Below are 15445 nucleotides of genomic sequence, written 5' to 3'. Positions count from 1 at the left end.
AAAAACCCCTAAAAATACCTCAAAAATACTCAAAAGCACCTTGAAAGTGCCCCAAAAACATCCCAGAACCCCCAAAATCTCCCCAAGACCCCCCCCAAATTCCCCCAGGACCCCCCAAAATATCCCCAAACCCCCTCCAGGACCCCCCAAAAACATCCCAGAACCCCCCAAAATCTCCCCAAGACCCCCCCCAAATTCCCCCAGGACCCCCCAAAATATCCCCAAACCCCCTCCAGGACCCCCCCTCCCCCCCAGAATCCCCCAAATTCCCCCCAAATCCTCCCAGGATCCCCCCAAATCCTCCCAGGATCCCCCAAAATCCTCCCAGGACCCCCCAAAAATCTTCCAAAATACCCCCAAACCCCCTCCAGGACCCCCCAAAATCCTCCAGGACCCCCCAAAATGTCCCCAAATCCCCCCCAGATCACGGTGACGGAGGAAATGGCCGCCCCCCCCCGGGACTGGGACTCGGAAGGGGGAGGGGGATTCTCCCTGTTCTACGATGGGTTCAGTGTGGATGGACACGGGGACTCGGACAGCAAGGTGGGACTGGGAGGGACTGGGAGGGACTGGGATGGACTGGGAGGGACTGGGATGGGACTGGGATGGACTGGGAGGGACTGGGAGGGACTGGGATGGGACTGGGATGGGACTGGGATGGACTGGGAGGGACTGGGATGGGACTGGGAGGGACTGGGAGGGACTGGGAGGGACTGGGATGGGACTGGGATGGACTGGGATGGGACTGGGAGGGACTGGGATGGGACTGGGAGGGACTGGGAGGGACTGGGATGGGACTGGGATGGACTGGGAGGGACTGGGATGGGACTGGGAGGGACTGGGATGGGACTGGGATGGACTGGGAGGGACTGGGATGGACTGGGAGGGACTGGGATGGACTGGGATGGGACTGGGATGGACTGGGAGGGACTGGGATGGACTGGGATGGGACTGGGAGGGACTGGGATGGACTGGGAGGGACTGGGAGGGACGGGGAGGGTTCAGTGTGGATGGACACGGGGACTCGGACAGCAAGGTGGGACTGGGAGGGACTGGGATGGACTGGGATGGACTGGGATGGGACTGGGATGGACTGGGATGGGACTGGGATGGACTGGGATGGACTGGGAGGGACTGGGATGGACTGGGATGGACTGGGATGGACTGGGAGGGACTGGGATGGACTGGGAGGGACTGGGAGGGACTGGGATGGGACTGGGAGGGACTGGGATGGGACTGGGAGGGACTGGGATGGGACTGGGATGGACTGGGATGGACTGGGATGGACTGGGATGGACTGGGAGCCCTGGGAATGAACTGGGAGCACTGGGAATGAACTGGGAGCCCTGGGAATGAACTGGGAGCCCTGGGAATGAACTGGGAGCACTGGGAATGAACTGGGCGCGCTGGGAGGAATTTGGGGAAGGGGAGCAGCCCCAGCCCCTCCCCCCATTTGAGCCCTGTGTCAGTCGGAGGGGGAGGGGCCGGGAGAGGCCCTGAGCGAGGAGGAGGAGGAGGAGGAGGAGGAAGAGGAGGAGGACGAGGAGGAGGAGGAAGAGGAGGAAGAGGAGGAGGAGGAGGACGAAGAGTCCGGGAACGCCTCGGATCGGGTGAGGGGGAGCTGGGGAGGGGGTCGGGGGCATTTGGGGGGGATTTGGGGGAGTTTTGGGGTGTCAGGATCATTTTTTAGGATCATTTTAGGGGTATTTTGGGTGATTTAGGATCATTTTGTGTCCATTTTGTGTCTATTTTGGGTTTTTTAGAATCATTTTGGGGGTTATTTTGGGTTATTTGGGATCATTTTGGGGGTTATTTTGGGTTATTTAGGATCATTTTGGGGGTTATTTTGGGTTATTTAGGATCATTTTGGGGGTTATTTTGGGTTATTTGGGATCATTTTGGGGGTTATTTTGGGTTATTTAGGATCATTTTGGGGGTTATTTTGGGTTATTTGGGATCATTTTGGGGGTTATTTTGGGTTATTTAGGATCATTTTGGGTCCATTTTGGTTTATTTTAGGATCACTTTGGGGGTATTTGGAGCGGTTTTAGGGGTATTTGGGGGCGTCCAGGTGTATTCAGGATCATTTTGGGGTTATTTTGGTGGTCCCTGACCCTCCCCCGCCCCCCAGAGCGCATCCAGCTCCCGACGCCGCGCCCGGCGCCGCTGGAAGGAAAGTCCATGGCTCAAACCTGCCCGGAAGAGGAAGAGGAAGGAGCCCCGGGCCAAGGACAGAGGTGAGGGCAGGGCACCCCGAAATTTGGGGACAGGATCCCCCAAAAACTGGGGTCAGAAACCCCCAAAAACTGGGGTTAGAAACCCCAAAAACTGGGGTCAGAAACCTCCAAAAACTGGGGTCGGAACCTCCAAAAACTGGGGTTAGAAACCCCAAATACTGGGGTTAGAAACCCCCAAAAACTGGGGTTAGAAACCCCCAAAAACTGGGGTTAGAAACCTCAAAAACTGGGGTTAGAAACCTCAAAAACTGGGGTTAGAAACCCCAAAAACTGGGGTGAGAAACCCCCAAAAACTGGGGTTAGAAACCCCAAAAACTGGGGTTAGAAACCTCCAAAAACTGGGGTTAGAAACCCCCAAAAACTGGGGTTAGAAACCCCAAAAACTGGGGTCGGAACCTCCAAAAACTGGGGTTAGAAACCCCAAAAACTGGGGTCAGAAACCTCCAAAAACTGGGGTCGGAACCTCCAAAAACTGGGGTTAGAAACCCCAAAAACTGGGGTCAGAAACCCCAAAAACTGGGGTTAGAAACCTCCAAAAACTGGGGTTAGAAACCCCAAAAACTGGGGTTAGAAACCCCAAAAACTGGGGTCAGAAACCTCCAAAAACTGGGGACAGAAACCCCAAAAACTGGGGTTAGAAACCTCCAAAAACTGGGGTCAGAAACCCCAAAAACTGGGGTCAGAAACCTCCAAAAACTGGGGTGAGAATCCCCAAAAACTGGGGTTAGAAACCCAAAAACTGGGGTTAGAAACCTCCAAAAACTGGGGTGAGAAACCCCAAAAACTGGGGTTAGAAACCTCCAAAAACTGGGGTCAGAAACCTCCAAAAACTGGGGTTAGAAACCTCCAAAAACTGGGGTCAGAAACCCCAAAAACTGGGGTGAGAAACCCCAAAAACTGGGGTTAGAAACCCCAAAAACTGGGGTCAGAAACCTCCAAAAACTGGGGTTAGAAACCTCCAAAAACTGGGGTCAGAAACCCCAAAAACTGGGGTGAGAAACCCCAAAAACTGGGGTTAGAAACCCCAAAAACTGGGGTTAGAAACCTCCAAAAACTGGGGTGAGAAACCCCAAAAACTGGGGTTAGAAACCTCCAAAAACTGGGGTCAGAAACCTCCAAAAACTGGGGTTAGAAACCTCCAAAAACTGGGGTTAGAAACCTCCAAAAACTGGGGTCAGAAACCCCCAAAAACTGGGGTTAGAAACCTCCAAAAACTGGGGTCAGAAACCTCCAAAAACTGGGGTTAGAAACCTCCAAAAACTGGGGTCAGAAACCCCAAAAACTGGGGTGAGAAACCCCAAAAACTGGGGTCAGAAACCCCAAAAACTGGGGTCAGAAACCCCAAAAACTGGGGTTAGAAACCTCCAAAAACTGGGGTTAGAAACCCCAAAAACTGGGGTTAGAAACCCCAAAAACTGGGGTCAGAAACCTCCAAAAACTGGGGTCAGAAACCTCCAAAAACTGGGGTGAGAAACCCCAAAAACTGGGGTTAGAAACCCCAAAAACTGGGGTTAGAAACCTCCAAAAACTGGGGTTAGAAACCCCAAAAACTGGGGTTAGAAACCTCCAAAAACTGGGGTTAGAAACCTCCAAAAACTGGGGTGAGAAACCCCAAAAACTGGGGTTAGAAACCTCCAAAAACTGGGGTCAGAAACCCCCAAAAACTGGGGTTAGAAACCCCAAAAACTGGGGTCAGAAACCCCAAAAACTGGGGTTAGAAACCTCCAAAAACTGGGGTTAGAAACCCCCAAAAACTGGGGTTAGAAACCTCCAAAAACTGGGGTTAGAAACCCCCAAAAACTGGGGTGAGAAACCCCAAAAACTGGGGTGAGAAACCTCCAAAAACTGGGGTGAGAAACCTCCAAAAACTGGGGTTAGAAACCCCAAAAACTGGGGTTAGAAACCTCCAAAAACTGGGGTGAGAAACCCCAAAAACTGGGGGCAGGAGTCACCAAAATTTGGGGTCAGGACACCCCGGAATTTGGGGCAGGATCCGCAAAAATTGGGAATTTGGGGAGGGGGATTTGGGAATTTTGGGGAGGGGGATTTGGGAATTTGGAGTCTGGGGCAGGTTTTGGGATTGGTAAATTTGGGGAGGGGGGATTTGGGAATTTTGGGAATTTGGGGAGGGGGGATTTGGGATTTTGGGAATTTTGGGTCGGGGGTCCCCAATTCGGGGTCCCTGACCCCCCCTCCCCCCCCAGGACCCCCCGGCCCCTCCCCCAGCGAATACACGGAGGTGCCCCTGGGCTGCCTGCAGCTGCCAGGGGGAGGGGCCCTGAGCCCCCAGCCCCCAGGTGAGGACACGGCTGGGACACCTGGGCACACCTGGGGTACACCTGGGCACACCTGGGGTACAGCTGGGCACAGGTGGGGTACACCTGGGGTACAGCTGGGTACACCTGGCCACACCTGGGGTACACCTGGGCACACCTGGGGTACAGCTGGGTACACCTGGCCACACCTGGGGTACACCTGGGCACACCTGGGGTACAGCTGGGTACACCTGGGCACACCTGGGGTACACCTGGGCACAGGTGGGGTACACCTGGGGTACACCTGGGGTACAGCTGGGGTACACCTGGGCACAGGTGGGGTACACCTCGGCACACCTGGGGTACAGCTGGGGTACACCTGGGCACAGGTGGGGTACACCTCGGCACACCTGGGGTACAGCTGGGGTACACCTGGGCACACCTGGGGTACACCTCGGCACACCTGGGGTACAGCTGGGGTACACCTGGGCACAGGTGGGGTACAGCTGGGATACACCTGGGGTACAGCTGGGGTACACCTGGGCACAGGTGGGGTACACCTGGGGCACACCTGGGGCACACCTGGGGTACAGCTGGCTACACCTGGGCACAGGTGGGGTACACCTGGGGCACACCTGGGGTACACCTGGGGTACAGCTGGGTACACCTGGCCACAGCTGGGGTACAGCTGGGCACACCTGGGCACAGGTGGGGTACACCTGGGATACACCTGGGCTCACCTGGGGTACACCTGGGCACACCTGGGGTACAGCTGGGTACACCTGGCCACAGCTGGGGTACACCTGGGCACAGGTGGGGTACACCTGGGCTCACCTGGGGTACAGCTGGGATACAGCTGGGTACACCTGGGCACACCTGGGGTACACCTGGGGCACACCTGGGGTACAGCTGGGGCACACCTGGGGTACAGCTGGGGCACACCTGGGGTACAGCTGGGATACAGCTGGGTACACCTGGGCACACCTGGGGTACACCTGGGGCACACCTGGGGTATACCTGGGGCACACCTGGGCACACCTGGGGTACAGCTGGGGTACACCTGGGCACACCTGGGATACAGATGGGGTACACCTGGGATGTACCTGGGGACACACCCCTGATTCTATCACACCTTGACCACACCCCTGAACACTCCTGACCACACCCTGAGCTCACCTGAGCCAACCTGACCCCACCTCACCTGTCTCACGTGTCCCTCACCTGTCTCAGGCCCACCTGAGGCCGAGCGTTTCGAGGAGCTCCCGCTGTGCTCGTGTCGAATGGAGGCACCGAAGGTGGAGAGGGGCAGCGACCGCGGGCTGTGCATGGCCACGGAGAGCGTGGATGGACAGGTGAGCTCACCTGGGCACACCTGGGGACATGGGGACACAGGGCTGTGCATGGCCACGGAGAGCGTGGATGGACAGGTGAGCTCACCTGGGCACACCTGGGGACATGGGGACACAGGGCTGTGCATGGCCACGGAGAGCGTGGATGGACAGGTGAGCTCACCTGGGCACACCTGGGGACATGGGGACACAGGGCTGTGCATGGCCACGGAGAGCGTGGATGGACAGGTGAGCTCACCTGGGCACACCTGGGGACATGGGGACACAGGGCTGTGCATGGCCACGGAGAGCGTGGATGGACAGGTGAGCTCACCTGGGCACACCTGGGGACATGGGGACACAGGGCTGTGCATGGCCACGGAGAGCGTGGATGGACAGGTGAGCTCACCTGGGCACACCTGGGGACATGGGGACACAGGGCTGTGCATGGCCACGGAGAGCGTGGATGGACAGGTGAGCTCACCTGGGCACACCTGGGGACAGCTGGGGACACCTGCGATACACCTGTTGTCCCCAAACATCCCAAAACTGTCCCCAAAATGTCCCCAAATGTCCCCAGATGTCCCCAGATGTCCCCAGATGTTCCCAAATATCCCCAAATGCCTCTAAATGTCCCCTAAATGTCCCCTAAATGTCCCTAAATGTCCCTAAAATGTCCCCGAATGTCCCCAGATGTCCCCAGATGTTCCCAAATGTCCCCAGATGTCCCCAGATGTTCCCAAATGTCCCCAAATGTCCCCAGATGTTCCCAAGTATCCCCAAATGCCTCTAAATGTCCCCTAAATGTCCCCTAAATGTCCCTAAAATGTCCCCAAATGTCCCCAGAGTGTCTCCCCAAGTCCCTAAATGTCCCTAAAATGTCCCCGAATGTCCCCAGCTGAGCGGGTGTGGCAGCAGCATCCTCAAACGTGAGACCATGCGTCCCTCGAGCCGCGTGCCCCTGATGGTTCTGTGCGAGAGCCACCGAGCCCGGATGGTCAAGCACCAGTGCTGTCCTGGCTGCGGTCACTTCTGCACCGCCGTGAGTGGACATCGGGCTGGGCAGGGGGGTGCGGATCCCAAAAAACCCCAAATCCCCCAAAAAAAAAAAAAACCCCCCGTGAAAATCACCCAAATCCCCTTGGATTGTCCCCAAAGTCCCTTTAGGGAGCTGGGACCCACCTTGGGGACAGTTGGTGACCATTGGTGACCATTGGTGACCGTTGATGACCATTGGTGACCGTTGGTGACTCTCGTTGACCCTCGATGACCATTGGTGACGATTGGTGGCTCTTGCTGACCCTCAATGAGCATTGGTGACCATTGCTGACCATTGATGACCCTCGATGACCATTGGTGACCATTGCTGACCATTGGTGACCATTGGTGACTCTCGTTGACCCTCGATGACCATTGGTGACCATTGCTGACCATTGCTGACCATTGGTGACTCTCGTTGACCCTCGATGACCATTGATGACCGTCGGTGACTCTCGTTGACCCTCGATGACCATTGGTGACCATTGCTGACCATTGATGACCCTCAATGACCATTGATGACCGTCGGTGACTCTCGTTGACCCTCGATGACCATTGGTGACCCTCGATGACCATTGATGACCATTGATGACCGTCGGTGACTCTCGTTGACCCTCGATGACCATTGGTGACCATTGGTGACTCTCATTGACCCTCGATGACCATTGGTGACCATTGCTGACCACTGGTGACTGTCGGTGACTCTCGACCCTCGATGACCATTGGTGACCATTGCTGACCATTGATGACCCTCGATGACCATTGATGACCGTCGGTGACTCTCGTTGACCCTCGATGACCATTGGTGACCCTCGATGACCATTGATGACCATTGATGACCGTCGGTGACTCTCGTTGACCCTCGATGACCATTGGTGACCATTGGTGACTCTCGTTGACCCTCGATGACCATTGATGACCGTCGGTGACTCTCGTTGACCCTCGATGACCATTGGTGACCATTGGTGACCATTGATGACCGTCGGTGACTCTCGTTGACCCTCGATGACCATTGGTGACCATTGGTGACTCTCGTTGACCCTCAATGACCATTGGTGGCTCTTGTTGACCCTCGATGACCATTGCTGACCATTGGTGACCCTCGATGACCATTGATGACCATTGATGACCGTCAGTGACTCTCGTTGACCCTCGATGACCATTGCTGACCATTGGTGACTCTCGTTGACCCTCGATGACCATTGATGACCATTGCTGACCATTGGTGACCCTCGATGACCATTGATGACCGTCGGTGACTCTCGTTGACCCTCAATGACCATTGATGACCATTGCTGACCATTGATGACCCTCGATGACCATTGCTGACCATTGGTGACCCTCGATGACCATTGATGACCCTCGATGACCATTGATGACCGTCGGTGACTCTTGTTGACCCTCGATGACCATTGCTGACCATTGGTGACCCTCGATGACCATTGATGACCATTGATGACCGTCGGTGACTCTCGTTGACCCTCGATGACCATTGGTGACCGTCGGTCGCTCTCGACGACCCCCGGTGACGTCTCCGCGTCCCGTCGCAGGGGACGTTCCTGGAGTGCCACCCCGACGTGCGCATCGGGCACCGTTTCCACCGCTCCTGCGTCTCCCGTCTCGGGGGTCTCATCTTCTGTCCCCACTGCGGCGAGGACGCGTCCGAGGCCCAGGAGGTGACGCTGCCCCGCTCCGAGGGGACCCCGGTGCCGCCCGCGCCCCCGAACCCCGCCCGGGCGCGGCCGGGGAGGCACGAGGTGCACACGCCCAGGTGAGGGGGAAATGGGGGAAAAATGGGGAAAAACTGGGGGGGAAAAATGAAAAAAATGGGAAAAAAATGGGAGGAAAATGGGAGGAAAATGGGAGGAAAATGAAAAAAAAAAGGGGGGGGAAATGGGGGGAAATGGGAAAAAAGATGGGGGAAAATGGGAAAAAAATGGGAAAAATGAAAAAAAATGGGAAAAAATGGGAGGAAAATGGGAGGAAAATGAAAAAAAAAAAAAGGGGGAAAATGGGAAAAAAATGGGAAAAAAGATGGGGGGAAATGGGGAAAAAATGGGAAAAATGAAAAAAAATGGGAAAAAATGGGAGGAAAATGAAAGAAAAAAGGGAAAATGGGGGGAAATGGGAAAAAAGATGGGGGAAAATGGGAAAAAAGATGGGGGAAAATGGGAAAAAAATGGGAAAAATGAAAAAAAAATGGGAAAAAAATGGGAGGAAAATGAAAAAAGAAAGGGGGAAAATGGGGGGAAATGGGAAAAAAGATGGGGGAAAATGGGAAAAAAATGGGAAAAATGAAAAAAAATGGGAAAAAATGGGAGGAAAATGAAAGAAAAAAGGGAAAATGGGGGGAAATGGGAAAAAAGATGGGGGAAAAATGGGGGGAAATGGGAAAGAAAATGGGGGAAAAAATGGGGAGAAATGGGAACGTAAATGGAGGGAATGGGAAAAAAAATGGGGGAAAATGGGAGAAAATGGGAAAAATGAAAAAAAAGGGAAAAAATGGGAAAAAATTGGAGGAAAATGAAAAAAAAAAGGGGAAAAAAGGGGGGAAATGGGAAAAAAAATGGGGGGAATGGGAAAAAAAATGGGAAAAAATTGGGGGGAATGGGAAAAATGGGGAACAATGGGAAAAAATTGGGAGGAAAAAAATGGGAGGAGAAATGGGAAAAAATGGGGGGAAAATGGGGGGAAAATGGGAAAGAAAATGGGGGGAAATGGGAAAAAAATGGGGGAAAATGAAAAAAATGGGGGAAAAAATGGGGGGAAATGGGGGAAAATTGGAAAAAACTGGGGGAAAAATGGGGTAAAAATGGGGGGGAAATGAAAAAATGGGGTAAAAATGGGGGGAAATGGGAAAGAAAATGGGGGAAAAATGGGGGGAAAAATTAAAAAAATGGGGGGGAAAACGGGAGGAAAATGGGAAAAAAAGGGGGAAAATGGGGGGAAATGGGAAAAAAGATGGGGGGAAATGGGAAAAAAATGGGGAAAATGAAAAAAAAATGGGCAAAAATGGGGGGGGAAATGGAAAAAAAGGAAAAATGGGGGGAAATGGGAAAGAAAATGGGGGAAAAAATGGGGAGAAATGGGAACGAAAATGGAGGGAATGGGAAAAAAAATGGGGGAAAATGGGAGAAAAATGGGAAAAATGAAAAAAAAAATGGGAAAAAATGGGAAAAAAATGGGAGGAAAATGAAAAAAAAAAGGGGAAAAATGGGGGAAATGGGAAAAAAATGGGGCGGAACGGGGTGAAAATGGGAAAAATCCCATTCTGGTGTTTTGGGCTGTTTTAGGATTTTTCAGGGTGGTTTTGGGGGCATTTTGGGATATTTTGGGTTATTTTGGGATATTTTGGGTTATTTTTGGGTTATTTTTGGTTATTTTTGGGTTATTTTTGGGTTATTTTGGGATATTTTGGGTTATTTTTGGGCTATTTTTGGGTTATTTTTGGGTTATTTTGGGTTATTTTTGGGTTATTTTGGGTTGTTTTGGGTTATTTTGGGACATTTTGGGTTATTTTGGGTTATTTTTGGGTTATTTTGGGACATTTTGGGTTATTTTGGGTTATTTTTGGGTTATTTTGGGTTATTTTTGGGTTATTTTTGGGTTATTTTGGGATACTTTGGGTTATTTTTGGGCTATTTTTGGGATATTTTGGGTTATTTTTGGGTCATTTTTAGGTTATTTTGGGATAATTTTGGGTTATTTTGGCTTATTTTGGGATATTTTGGGTTATTTTTGGGTTATTTTGGGACATTTTGGGTTATTTTGGGATATTTTGGGTTATTTTGGGTTATTTTTGGGTTATTTTGGGATATTTTGGGTTATTTTGGGACATTTTGGGACATTTTGGGGTTATTTTGGGTTATTTTTGGGTTCTTTTGGGATATTTTTGGGACATTCTGGGTTATTTGGGGTTATTTTTGGGTTATTTTTGGGTGATTTCAGGTTTATTTTGGGATATTTTGGGTTATTTTTGGGTTATTTTTGGGTTATTTTGGGACATTTTGGGACATTTTGGGATATTTTTGGGTTATTTTTGGGTTATTTTGGGATATTTTTGGGTTATTTTTGGGACATTTTTGGGTTATTTTGGGTTATTTTGGGTTATTTTGTGATATTTTTGGGTTATTTCAGGGTTATTTTTTTGGACAATTTTCTCCTATTTTTTTTTTTTATTTTTTTTTTTAATCAATTTCGGGGCTGCATTTTCGGGGGATTTTTTTTTTTTTTTTTTTTTTGTTGTTGTTTTTTTATTATTTTTTTTTCCCTCTCTCTTTTAAACGTTTCCCCATTTGGGGGTCCCTGAGCCCGTGTTCCCCCCTCCCCCTCCGCAGCGCCCGCATGCGGGGGCAGGGCGAGGGCCGCGCCCCTCCCCCCGACCCCCGGGCCGAGCCCATCGACAGCTCCGGGGGTCCCGTTCTGGCCCTGCCCTCGGGGGGCGCCCTCAGCGCCCGGGGGCTGCCCCCGGGACCCGCCCGGGACCTCCTGGAGAAGGCTCTGCTGGGCCAGGAGGCCGAAAGGTGAGAAATGAACTCACCTGGGCAGGTAACAGCACACCTGGGCAGGTAACAACACACCTGGGAGGGGTTTAAATACATCAAAACCTCACCTGGGAGCTCCTGGAGAAGGCTCTGCTGGGCCAGGAGGCCGAGAGGTGAGAAAAGAACTCACCTGGGCAGGTAACGGCACACCTGGGCAGGTAACAACACACCTGGGAGGGGTTTAAATACACCAAAACCTCACCTGGGGGGGATAAAACCTCACCTGGGAGCTCCTGGGGGAGGTTCTGCTGGGCCAAGAGGCCAAGAGGTGAGACAGGAACTCACCTGGGCAGGTAACTGCACACCTGGGCAGGTAACGGCACACCTGGGAGGGGTTTAAATACACCAAAACCTCACCTGGGAGCTCCTGGAGAAGGCTCTGCTGGGCCAGGAGGCCGAGAGGTGAGAAAAGAACTCACCTGGGCAGGTAACGGCACACCTGGGAGGGGTTTAAATACATCAAAACCTCACCTGGGAGCTCCTAGGGAAGGTTCTGCTGGGCCACGAGGCCGAAAGGTGAGAAATGAACTCACCTGGGCAGGTAACGGCACACCTGGGCAGGTAACGGCACACCTGGGCAGGTGACAACACACCTGGGAGGGGTTTAAATACATCAAAACCTCACCTGGGGGGGATAAAACCTCACCTGGGAGCTCCTGGAGAAGGCTCTGCTGGGCCACGAGGCCGAAAGGTGAGAAATGAACTCACCTGGGCAGGTAACGGCACACCTGGGCAGGTAACAACACACCTGGGAGGGGTTTAAATACACCAAAACCTCACCTGGGAGCTCCTGGGGAAGGCTCTGCTGGGCCAGGAGGCCGAAAGGTGAGACAGGAACTCACCTGGGCAGGTAACAGCACACCTGGGCAGGTAACGGCACACCTGGGAGGGGTTTAAATACACCAAAACCTCACCTGGGAGCTCCTGGAGAAGGCTCTGCTGGGCCAGGAGGCCGAAAGGTGAGACAGGAACTCACCTGGGCAGGTAACAGCACACCTGGGAGGGGTTTAAATACACCAAAACCTCACCTGGGGGGGATAAAACCTCACCTGGGAGGTCCTGGAGAAGGCTCTGCTGGGCCAGGAGGCCGAAAGGTGAGAAATGAACTCACCTGGGCAGGTAATGTCACACCTGGGCAGGTAACGGCACGCCTGGGCAGGTAACAACACACCTGGGAGGGGTTTAAATACACCAAAACCTCACCTGGGAGCTCCTGGAGAAGGCTCTGCTGGGCCAGGAGGCCAAGAGGTGAGACAGGAACTCACCTGGGCAGGTAGTGTCACACCTGGGCAGGTAACGGCACACCTGGGAGGGGTTTAAATACACCAAAATCTCACCTGGGGGGGATAAAACCTCACCTGGGAGGTCCTGGAGAAGGCTCTGCTGGGCCACGAGGCCGAGAGGTGAGAAATGAACTCACCTGGGCAGGTAACGGCACACCTGGGCAGGTAACAGCACACCTGAGAGGGGTTTAAATACATCAAAACCTCACCTGGGAGCTCCTGGGGAAGGCTCTGCTGGGCCAGGAGGCCGAAAGGTGAGACAGGAACTCACCTGGGCAGGTAGTGTCACACCTGGGCAGGTAACAGCACACCTGGGAGGGGTTTAAATACACCTTGGAAGGGAGAAAGTATCAAAAAAGCCTCAACTGGGGGGGATAAGAGACCCCAAGAAGTCACCTGGGAAGGATGAAGCACACCTGGGGTATCCTTAAAATACCCAGAAATTACCTGGGGCACCCTAAAATATCTCCCAGTCCATCCCAGTCCATCCCAGTTAATCCCAGTTCCCCCCCCCAGGAGGAAGAAGCTTCGTTTCCACCCCCGGCAGCTTTACCTGAGCGTCAAGCAGGGGGAGCTGGGCAGGGTCATCCTCATGCTGCGTGAGTGGGGCACCCCAAAACCCCAAAAACCCCAAAATCCAAAACCCCAAAAAATCCCCAAAACCCCCAAACCCCTGAACCTAAAAACCCCAAAATCCCAAAACCCTAAAAACCCCAAAATCCAAAACCCCAAAAAATTCCCAAAACCCCCAAACCCCTGAACCTAAAAACCCTAAAATCCCAAAACCCCAAAAACCCCAAAATCCAAAACCCCAAAAAATCCCCAAAACCCCCAAACCCCTGAACCTCAAAACCCCAAAATCCCAAAACCCCAAAAACCCCAAAATCCAAAACCCCAAAAAACGCTAAAACCCCAAAATCCCAAAAAAACCCAAAAACCCCGAAATCCAAAAACCCCAAATCCCAAAACCCCAAAGACCCCAAAAATCCCAAACCCCCTGAACCTAAAAACCCTAAAATCCCAAACCCCCAAAAAATGCTAAAATCCCAAAACCCAAAATCCCAAAACCCCAAAACCCCTGAACCTAAAATCCCAAAACTCCCAAAAACAATAAAACCCCAAAATCCAAAAACCCAAAATCCCAAAACCATTGAACCCAAAAACCCCTGAACCCCCAAATCCCAAAACCCCCTGAACCCAAAAACCCCCAAATCCCTAAAGCTGACCCCAAAAACCTCAAAATCCCATCCCAAAACCCCAAATCCCCAAAATCCCTAAATCTGACCCCAAAACCCTCTAACCCCAAAAACCTCAAACCCAAAAATCCCACCCCAAAACCCCACCCCAAAAACCCCAAAACCCCACCCCAAAATCTGAGCCCAGAATACTCCATGGGACCCCAAAAACTTCAGGGGAAACCAAAATCCCAAATGGGAACCCAAAAACCCTCAGGGAGTCCCTGCGAGGGATTTCGGGGCTTTTGACCCCGATTTTGGGGTCCCCAATCCCAATTTTGGGGATCCCAATCCCAATTTTGGGGTTCCCAATCCCAATTTTAGGGTCCCCGATCCCAATTTTAGGGTCCCAATCCCAATTTTGGGGTCCCCGATCCCAATTTTAGGGTCCCAATCCCAATTTTGGGGTCCCATTCCCAATTTTTGGGTTCCCAATCCCAATTTTGGGTTCCCAATCCCAATTTTTGGGTTCCCAATCCCCATTTTTGGGTTCCCAATCCCATTTTTGGGGTTCCCAATCCCAATTTTGGGGTCCCCGATCCCAATTTTGGGGTCCCATTCCCAATTTTTGGGGTACACAATCCCAATTTTGGGGATCCCGATCCCATTTTTGGGGTTCCCAATCCCAATTTTGGGTTCCCAATCCCAATTTTTGGGGTCCCAATCCCAATTTTGGGGTCCCAATCCCCATTTTTGGGTTCCCAATCCCATTTTTGGGGTTCCCAATCCCAATTTTGGGGTCCCCGATCCCAATTTTGGGATTCCCAATCCCAATTTTGGGATCCCAATCCCAATTTTTGGGGTCCCAATCCCAATTTTGGGGTTCCCAATCCCAATTTTGGGTTCCCAATCCCAATTTTTGGGGTCCCAATCCCAATTTTGGGGTCCCAATCCCCATTTTTGGGTTCCCAATCCCATTTTTGGGGTCCCAATCCCATTTTTGGGGTTCCCAATCCCAATTTTGGGGATCCCAATCCCAATTTGGGGATCCCAATCCCAATTTTGGGATCCCAATCCCAATTTTGGGTTCCCAATCCCAATTTTGGGGTACCCAATCCCAATTTTTGGGGATCCCAATCCCAATTTTGGGTTCCCATTCCCAATTTTTGGGTTCCCATTCCCAATTTTGGGGTTCCCAATCCCAATTTTGGGATCCCAATCCCAATTTTAGGGTTCCCATTCCCAATTTTGGGGTTCCCAATCACAATTTTAGGGTCCCAATCCCAATTTTGGGTTCCCAATCCCAATTTTGGGGTTCCCATTCCCAATTTTGGGATTCCCAATCCCAATTTTGGGGATCCCAATCCCAATTTTTGGGTTCCCAATCCCAATTTTTGGGGTCCCAATCCCAATTTTGGGGTTCCCAATCCCAATTTTGGGGATCCCAATCCCAATTTTGGGGTTCCCAATCCAAATTTTGGGGATCCCAATCCCAATTTTGGGGTCCCATTCCCAATTTTGAGTTCCCAATCCCAATTTTGGGGTCCCCAATCCCAATTTTTGGGGTCCCATTCCCAATTTTGGG

The 15445-nt window shown here is 52.1% G+C and overlaps 1 protein-coding gene across 1 annotated transcript in view; it reads left to right on the top strand.

Moving 5' to 3' along the window:
- Positions 1-15445, top strand: part of LOC134055796 (histone-lysine N-methyltransferase EHMT2-like) — a gene marked incomplete at its 5' end in the record, with an annotated part of 39504 nt that overhangs the window by 7416 nt on the left and 16643 nt on the right. The window contains 9 exons of the mRNA XM_062512255.1: positions 424-543; positions 1470-1610; positions 2132-2237; positions 4442-4534; positions 5723-5844; positions 6719-6862; positions 8409-8629; positions 11196-11381; positions 13202-13284. Of these exons, the coding sequence (XP_062368239.1) occupies positions 424-543; positions 1470-1610; positions 2132-2237; positions 4442-4534; positions 5723-5844; positions 6719-6862; positions 8409-8629; positions 11196-11381; positions 13202-13284 (1216 nt within the window). The remainder of the gene's footprint in view (positions 1-423; positions 544-1469; positions 1611-2131; positions 2238-4441; positions 4535-5722; positions 5845-6718; positions 6863-8408; positions 8630-11195; positions 11382-13201; positions 13285-15445) is intronic.

The sequence above is a fragment of the Cinclus cinclus genome, chromosome 35, assembly GCF_963662255.1.
Source record: "Cinclus cinclus chromosome 35, bCinCin1.1, whole genome shotgun sequence".
NCBI lineage: Eukaryota > Metazoa > Chordata > Aves > Passeriformes > Cinclidae > Cinclus > Cinclus cinclus.
Note: the sequence above shows the minus strand (reverse complement) of the source record. Positions and strands in the feature narration are given on the sequence as shown.